The sequence below is a fragment of the Daldinia childiae genome, assembly GCF_008694065.1.
Source record: "Daldinia childiae strain JS-1345 chromosome Unknown Scaffold32, whole genome shotgun sequence".
NCBI classification, from domain to species: Eukaryota; Fungi; Ascomycota; class Sordariomycetes; order Xylariales; family Hypoxylaceae; genus Daldinia; species Daldinia childiae.
In genome coordinates, this window is record NW_022984673.1 from 1 (window position 1) to 9,277 (window position 9,277).

Below are 9,277 nucleotides of genomic sequence, written 5' to 3' on the forward strand. Positions count from 1 at the left end.
CTCCTAAAAAAACAGCAAAATCAATCACGTGAGAAAAGCCACTATAAGCCACCACAAGCCACCACAAACCACCATGCACGGCCATTTAAAAAATGGCTGGTTTACTTAACCCCATGCTTATGCTCCACTTGCATTGTAACCAAATATTTTTCATAATTTTTAATTTTTTTTAAAATTTAAAAAAATATAAATAAAAAAAATAAACATAAATAAAATAATAAAAATAATACATAAAATAATTTTCCCCTTTTCCCTCCCTTTCCTCTCTTTCTCTTTCTCTTTCTCTTCTCTCCTCCCTCCCCCTCCCTCCCCCTCCCTCCCCTCCTCCCCCTCCCTCCCTCCCTCCCCCTCCCTCCCTCCCCCTCCCTCCCCCTCCCCCTCCCTCCCCCTCCCTCCCCCTCCCTCCCCCTCCCTCCCCTCCCTCCCCCTCCCCTTTCTTCCTTCTTCTCTCTCTTTTCTTTCTTTTCTTTCTTTTCTTTCTTTTCTTTCTTTTCTTTCTTTTCTTTCTTTTTTCCCCCTTTCCTCCCTTCTCCCCCCCTGTCCCCCCCCTCCCTCCCCCTCCCTCCCCCTCCCCCCTTTTTCCCTCTTTTCCTTTTCTTTTCCCCCTCCTTTTCTCTCTTTTCTTTTTCTTTTCTCTTCCCCTTTCCCCTCCTCTCTTCCCCCCCTTTCTTTTTTTGTTTCCCCTCTTGGTTCCCCTGCCCGTGGAATCTCTCATGGGTTAGGTAAACGGGCCATTCTTTTCAATGGCCGTGCGTGGTGGCGTGTGGTGGCTCGTAGTGGCGTATCTCACGTGAAAATGATTTTGCTGTTTTTTTAGGAGAATTTTACTGTGTGGTTAGAGTTACTCGTGGGAAAGGAAAGAACTGTGAGCTGCTTAAGGATCCCCTAACTTAAATAAATTTACTTTAGAAGCAGCTAAGCAACACTTAGCAACACTTCGTAAAGTAGTATCCCGTAAACTGCCTAAGCCACCTCAACCTTTCGCCCATTTTGTATTTTGCCCATGCAAAGTCCATAACCAGCCCATGCATACGAAGGAATATCTTTTACCATAGCAGCTTAGGTACCGTGTAGATTGCGCCAACGAAGTCCTACGCATTCTAATAACGGAAAATAATTATTAACTGCCTGAATTGTCGCCATCTTTTCTTTTCTCTCTCCCCTCCCCTTTCCTTCATACCCTAGTCTATCGTTTTTTTAATTTCCTTTTCCATAATATGACCCCTTCGTCAACATCATTGTCGCCGCAGTCGTCGTTGTGGACTTGACTTTGATAGAAGCGCCTATATGTATCGGCGTTAAGTATCCTATCACATCTACATAAACCTGTAGACTTATAGGATCGAGGTGCATAATCCTATCAACATTTTATCTTGGCAATACGAATATCTCGATATTCTTGAGCGCGTTTTGCACGAGTCGCAAGATCAAAATGAAGCAACGAGAAGAGGATGTCGAGTCCCAAGCTCAGCTACTTTCTAAGGAGAGTCAGTCACCATCGAGCGAAGAATTTGACTACGACGAACCCGAAAACAGTCACCAAAATCAGTCATCACGCCGTAGACGTCGGATAGAACAGAATCCTTTATGGCGCCGTATCCAGTCGTTCACGTTACCTATCTGGGCGCCTTGTCGCAAATTCAGCCCTAAATACTACGTCTTCGCCATTGTCGTATCCTTACTCATCACGCTGTTCATCTTTAACCCCTATTCCCCGACAATACCTACCCAGCATCAGACAGACGTCGACGTGTCTCCCGGAACCCCAACAAGTACTATCGCATCCTCTACAAAAGCCGCAAAGCCCACCGAGAGTTCAACACCTGCATACAAACCACCAAAACTCGAGGCCAACGACAAATATTGCACCACATGGCCCGTGGGCGAAGATGGCCGATACGAACCCAAGGGAGCTAGCCGAGCCAACAAGATCAAGATAGATAGCATTGCTCCTAAAGGTGGATGGAAAAAACCAGCGGGTATCAAAGTCATCGGTATGGTCTTTTATGGCCGTAAGAGATATGTGGACCTCTTGGATTGTTACCTCCAGCAAATCTGGCATCGAATGGCGGCTACTTTGACGAGGTGTGGTTTATGGCCCACACCAAGGAAAAAGACGATGTTAGCTGGATAGAAGATCTTGTCCAAAAGACTCCCGGTTATAAGATTGTCGGCAAGGGAAAATGTGAAGGCGAAAAATATAAGTGCATGTGGACTTACGCCCGTCGAGGACAAAACTATCTATGTCAAAATAGATGACGATATTGTGAGTAAACCCTTCCATCCAGCTGGATGGTATCAGGAGACTGAGACGAGTTTGTTGACTGACCTAATTATGCAGGTTTATATCCACCCCGACGCCATCCCTCAACTTGTCCATACTCGCATTGCCCTACCTCATCCGTATGCCATCTCGTCAAACCTAGTTAACAGTCCCGTCACGGGAATGGAGCAATATCACTACGGTGCGATCCACCCCTTTCTCCCGGACCCGAGCAGCAAGCCTTCGTTTCATGCTGCGGAGACGTGGCGCGCTTCCGAAAAGAAGAAATATCCTAAAGACCAACTGGTGGACGAATATAAGATCATGGACATGGAACCGTCGTACCGCGGCCACCCTTGGCTCCTTATATCTGACGACCACTATGACCTACTGAAAACACCCATGGGAAAATACGACCAGAACCGTGGTTCCGACCCAATTGCATTCGGTTTGGCGTGGAAGTCGTGGGCTATCGGCGCGCAGCAACAATATTCTCTCTTGTACAATCTTGAGCAGAATAAGATGCAACGCTATTTCTTCGGCCGAAATATCCGATACCCGGAAAGCGCTTTGGGACCCAATGCTTCCGCAGTAGTCTTCCCTAACGGGGACGGCCCCGGTGGTGAGCAGACATATGATACCGGGTACAACCGATACAACTTGAACTTCTGCGCCGTATGGGGTTCCGATATCAGGGATCAACTACCCATTGCCGACGATGACGAGCAAGATATCACTGCGGATATTCCTAGACGCATTGGACGGCCATTCGTAATCGACACCCCTCCGTAGTAGGCCATTTTAGCTTCTTTACCCAGAAGGATGGTATCAATAAGAGCGATCTTCTAGATCGATGGCGAGCATTCGCGAACGAAGCGGTCTGCACCGCAAAAAACCAGAAGAAGCCGTGGGATCTGATGTGTCCGGACTTCAAAGCCGAGGGTGGTATGGGACGGTAGTAGAAGTTTCAACGAGGAATCGAAAAAAGGTCAAATCTAGCGGTGGTAATATTTCCTCACCTGATGTTCCATGACATTTTGCGTGGCGTTCCTGGGTTCTTGCATACGAAACGAGACCGGCCTGTTCCATACTGTACTATGAGACGTTTTAAGGGGAGCTGGTCGTCGTAAATGGGAATTGAATTGATGATGCGCTGCATTTGGGAGTTTTATACATACGGGAGGTCTCATGAGAGACGGGAAGGCGTAGAAATATCGTGAAATCTTCGCATGCATGCGTTCCTCTTGTATATAGATGACTGACTACCTACCTAGGAGATAGGTTAGGTCATCTTGGTCACGCCGCGGATTAAATAAGTAAAATAACATTGTAAGAAATGTGTGTTTTTCAGTAGCCCTTTTTTTAAAAATCCCGCTCGGTGAAAAGAAGAGTATATAAAGTATTTAAATGTTGGTGGTACGCGCGTCCCGAGCTGTCGGACCCCATTCCTAAACCTTGTTGCGTTCGCTCGCAGGGGTGGATTTATGTAGGGGGCGTCGGTGGCATGATTGGAGGTTTAAGAAAGGGGAGGTCTAAGCGAGGAGAATTTATAGGTTATGGATTACGAATAGGAAGGTCTTGAGTAATAATTCCCGGCGCCGCGTCCGGGTTTATATAAGTTAGGTCCATAGGTTGAGAGACATGATAGATGGAAAATTCGTCATGTAAGGACCCGGCGAACATATGCAAGGATAAAGCAAGTCGAGACGCCTATCGCTGTAGGTAGATAAGAGCGTTTGTTGTGTTCTCTTACAGCAAATAGGCCCTTGATGCGGCTCCGGGGGGGTGGGGTTCGTCGCACAGGATGGGTTGAGGTGCCGGATGGGGGTCCGAGGTTGGGGTGATTTATAGGTAGGTAGGTAGGTTAGGTAAGTAGTATTTAAATGATAGGTCATGTTGCTTTGCATTTATTTATTTATTTTATGATTTAGGTATGTTTGCTACCAGTAGGGGCATTAGGAGGTAGTTAAATGGAGTGGACGGCGGTACCGGGTATCGCGGCATCTGTGACGAGGTTGAAGTAAAAATGGGTGCTTATGCCCAGCAATGAGGCTCAAAGTTAGGTAAGCATTTTTATACATAACTATAAGTGGTAGTTAGGTAGTAGTTGAGCCAAGAAGTAGAATGGCGAACTATTTATAGATAGATAAAGTCGAAAAAGAAAAATAGGCTTGAGATAAAGACGAAAAAAAGAAAAAGAAAAGTTGGTCAAAATGACAAAATGGTCAGTCATATAGTAGTTGCGAAGTTGCTAAATAGCTCAAACATTATCCCGAGATAGATGCGAATGTATATATATGGTGAAGTATATCCAATAAATAGATGGTAGATGGTAAATTTGAGAGATGATCAGTTGAGCTAAATTGTAGTAGATGGCGGAATAGATTAACAGTGCTTTTGTTGCTACGGTATATGAGGTTTACTTGCTCGTTGGAATTTACATGTATGCTGCGCTGCGTACCTAGGTACCTAACCTTATAAGGCTCGTGCATCGGGTGTTTATTATTTTGCTTGCTCTGTTTGGTACTGCGGCGTGTAGTTATGAAAAATGCTGAAGCTATAAACTAGGTAGAGATTGAAAACAAAGCTTTAATAAGCTGTGTTGCCGGCGGTTGTTTTTAAGAAGGCCTTGAATGTAGATCTCAAATATCTGTACTTTTCAATTTTTTTAATATGTTTTCTATTCTACCTTATACCTTACTCAAGAGGTCAGCGGTTCTGGTAGGCGTAAGGTAGGGTACATTTGAATGCTAGATTATAAGGTACTTAACGGAATGGGAATAGACATGCATATACCTCGTGGGGCTTGTTTAAAAGACTCAAAGGTTTAGATAAATAGAATCGTATAATTAATACCTACCTAGGTAGCTCATCTGTTATAAATCAGGCGTAAAGATGTAAGCTTTTGCATTATGCAAGAGTGCTACCACTTAAGTATTTAGCAATATGTACGAGTGTTTTCTATAAAACGGATACAATTGTAATATTAATATACCACACCAGTGGTAGACCCAGATAATGATATACCTCTGTTTAAGTTCACGACGTCTCGACCATCTAGCTCATGGCATCAGCCTTTAACTCAAAATTTTTAAATCATATTTCTTGGAAATTAGTCGTTGGATAGATGTGAAGGACAAGCTATGAGTGAGATAGGAGCGCACCCGGACGTACATAAACTTCAGGTTTTTATGTTGCCCACAAGATAACATCCCGTAACCTACCTAGTATTAATTCCTATTGTCATTGTATAGTATCATAACATTAAACAAATACCTAAACTGAAATAGGGGTAACTACCTAGGTAAACAATAGTTGCTTATAAAAAGATTTGAACCCACCTAAGTATTTATATTAGTTCCTTGAAGCAAATGCACTCCTAGGTACTTAAGTACTACATTATGTGAGTCAGGTACTTACCTAAGATATGCTCGGCTTGAATAGCCATGGTTCGTATGAGAGGTTGATAGGCATGGCATATAGATCTTACCAGTCAAATGATATTATAACGGCAACAAACAACCCATACTCTCTATAATTAGTGTAGCTGAACTTGATGTTGACGCCTATAATTTAGATAGTAATGGTTGTATTCAGAGGCTACCTAGGTTAAAAGAGTGGCATGGATCAGCCTGTTCCATCAGCCTTGCGAGGAAGTTGATAGCCATACTGGCTGGTTGTCTCTAACAAAAGAGGTATGATAGAACTATTTGACATCGATGTGCCAAGCCGTAATATCCATTAGTGCAAAGCCTCAAAGCCCGAGATAGTTTACACTTGTTCCGGAATACCATAGCGCAGCTCCGAGTATCGTAACAGGGAGTAGGAACATTCCTGCCTTTCGCACCGTAGCCAATGCTATCGTTAATTTCCTCTTAGTATCACTTGCTCTGTGAGACTTCCGCTCGTTCAAGCGCGGGAAAGGCACATCAGGAACCTCTTTCCCCAGAAAGCGCATAGCGGCTCCCAACCATCCCCCATACTGTATTCCAATCGTCTCTCGAGGGGGACCATCTCCCTTATTCTCTTGTAATAGGCGTCGTAGGCCACGCGCGCGTTAGCTTCCACACCGGCCCTATCCTTGGCGCCGAAAAAGCCAAAATGGACCTTCTGCATGGTGGGGCCCGATCGTATGCCCATGACATGCTCCAAGAGAAAAACAGAGACTCGTGCTAGAGGAGAAAATAAGGTATCTAGTAGCTCGGACCTGTAGCTAGGCCACCAGGATTCGAAGTCTCGCTGGACGATGACAACTTTTGCGTCTGGGTATGCTTGAATGAGCTGGTCCGCAAACGGCGATGCCATATCAGTCGCTATGTCATACTGGGACCCCCAGAGCTCATCCCAGTCGGATCTTGTCAACGGAGGTCTTGGGCGTGCTCCGGGTACGGTCGGCCAGGTGGCCTCTGCCGCCTTCTCGAGAAGAGGCCAGGGCATGCCGAAGACATCATCCAAGCCGTGGTGGGTTTTGTATCCAAGGATCCTATAAGCTTCGGCTGAGGACCTAGTGGCCATGCGAAAGAGAGCTACGTGAATAACACGCAGACCGTCATGTTGCGAGTTTGGATTTTCGGTTGCCATGACTGGTGTCGGAGAATGTGGCGGCGCTGAAGCGGGAAGGGAAGGGAACTAAACATGTAACTAGCGACAAGCTTGCTTGAAAGTCGTTGCGACTTGGAATTTTGGGCGTAATATTGTCCATTCAAAGAACCTGGGTGTGATAAGGAGAAGAGATAGTACATGGTAGAGTTGCCTCATTATATTGTGAATGTGCTGAAATCTAAGGATATGCATCTACCCGCGTCGCTATGGAAACCCCCAGGTAAGTAGCGGCTCTTCAAATGTACCATATACATAGAGGGGTCATCTGAATTTGTATCGCTGTGTATCTTTTTTTTTTTTTTTTATGTGCACATGTAGTATTAGAGTCTAGGGGTGGGGGTGAAGCGAAGCAAAGTAAGGGAGCACAGGTAGTGTCTTGATATACATAAACGATTAGCGAAAATTAAGCTGGTTACGGAGGTGCAGAGGGAACACATTAAAGAAACCCAAAATTTGTCATTATACCCACCCCCACGTATAACCATATTTTTTTTAAAATTCGATAAGCGAATATATGATATAACTTAATGAAATAAATCGATAAAAATAAACGTGATATGGTAAAATTTATATATAATTTTAAATTATTTATATAATTTTTTAAAAATATAAATGTTTTTATATTATATTATATTTATTTTATTTATTTTTAAAATAAATTTATTATTTATAAATTAATAAATCATTTTAATAAATTAAAATCTAATAATATAAACTTTTTTAATTTATACGTTTATTAATTACTTACGTAATTTTATTAATTATTTTTTTTTTTTTTTTTTTTTTATTTTTTTTTTCTTTCTTTCCTCTCCCTCCTCCTTTCTTTTCCCTTCCCTTTCCCTTTCCTCCCTTCTTTTCCTCCCTTCCCCTCCTCTCCTCGTCTCCCCTTTTTTCCTTTCTCCGTTTCTCTCCTTTTTTCTTCCTTTTTTCCTTTCCCCTCCCCTTTCTTCTTTCTCTTCCCTCCCTTCCCCCTTCTTCTCCCCCTTCCTCCCTTTTCTTTCTTTTCTTTCTTTTCTTTCTTTTCTTTCTTTTCTTTCTTTCTCTTTCTTTTCTTTCTTTTCTTTCTTTTCTTTCTTTTCTTTCTTTTCTTTCTTTTCTTTCTTTTCTTTCTTTTCTTTCTTTTCTTTCTTTTCTTTCTTTTCTTTCTTTTCTTTCTTTTCTTTCTTTTCTTTCTTTTCTTTCTTTTCTTTCTTTTCTTTCTTTCTTTCTTTTCTTTCTTTCTTTCTTTTCTTTCTTTTCTTTCTTTTCTTTCTTTTCTTTCTCCTCTTTCTCCTCTTTCTCCTCTTTCTCCTCTTTCTCCTCTTTCTCCTCTTTCTCCTCTTTTCTCTTTCCTCCCTGTTTCTCCGTTTTTTTTCTTCCCTTTTCTGCCCTTCCCCCCCTCTTCTTTCCTAATGCATCTCATGGCTATAACTTACCCTATTTATTTAAAAGCTTATATGTAATAAATAATATAGTTCTAATCGGTCTTATTTGATTTACCCCCCTTTACCCTTGGGGTCAGTCCAATAATTTTAGCGTTTTTTTAATGTGTTCCCTCTGCCCTCCGTAGCTGGTATTACCGAATGTAACAATGTCTCAGCCTTACGTTTTAAACAAACGCATGTAGGTTAGGTACCTACCTGTCATAAATCTAATTGGTCCCCCTACGGAGTGATAGATAAGCCTGGCAGCCAGCCTGCCTCTAGACTACCGTTCGTTGTGTCATTGTCTTATAGTCGACAAGGCAGCATGGTCGGACATGTGTAACAATGTTTCCTCGTATATGCGGTGTAAATTTTTTATTTATTTAATCTTGGCAACACTCTATTATGCATAGCCAGCATCCCATTGTCTGATGAGTAGTACGTGTTGGAAGGCTACAATCTCAGGCTTGTATATCAGTATCAAGCTTGGCAGCATAGTTGGGGATAGATCATTTCGTAAATAGAATATTATATTTCGGTATGTATTATTCGAAGAAAGTATGTATCTCAGAGAGAACACACACGGTTTGCAAGTCTTACTCCATTTAGATGACCAAAATGTAACAACCGAAAGCACTACAGATGATTTGATAGTAAATAGCATCGGACATTAAGAATCTATGTAGAAACATACTGGAGAAACTAAGGTGTTGAGATGGTCTATACATTAAGTCCTACCATTACTCATAACCTCGCTCTCCTCTTTGAAGCCTGCACTTCTCTTGCGTACACGCACTTGACCGTCATTATATGGGAGTCTGATCCAACCAAAAGTTCTTGCTTTAGGCCGCCTACTCAAACACTCAACATCATAATTAAGTAGCATATGTGCCACGAACAGCTTCATTTCGTTTACGGCAAAAAACCGTCCGGGGCATGCATGCTTGCCTATCCCGAAGCTGAGAAAGTCCTCATCAAGCGTCACAGACGACCTGTCATTCTGCGACCC

General features: G+C 42.8%; 2 protein-coding genes across 2 annotated transcripts; one reads left to right on the plus strand and one right to left on the minus strand.

Moving 5' to 3' along the window:
• Positions 1–1,432: 1,432 nt before the first annotated feature.
• Positions 1,433–3,055, plus strand: GL218_09516 (putative mitochondrial-processing peptidase subunit alpha protein; the record flags this gene model as incomplete). The annotated part of the gene is made up of 3 exons (XM_033586346.1): positions 1,433–1,994; positions 2,051–2,169; positions 2,342–3,055. The coding sequence occupies 3 exons, from the start codon at positions 1,433–1,435 to the stop codon at positions 3,053–3,055; spliced, it is 1,395 nt and encodes a 464-aa protein (XP_033436024.1).
• Positions 3,056–6,172: 3,117 nt separating this feature from the next.
• Positions 6,173–6,844, minus strand: GL218_09517 (putative efflux pump antibiotic resistance protein; the record flags this gene model as incomplete). Its single annotated transcript, XM_033586347.1, has 1 exon — positions 6,173–6,844. The coding sequence occupies one exon, from the start codon at positions 6,842–6,844 to the stop codon at positions 6,173–6,175; it is 672 nt and encodes a 223-aa protein (XP_033436023.1).
• Positions 6,845–9,277: the final 2,433 nt, after the last annotated feature.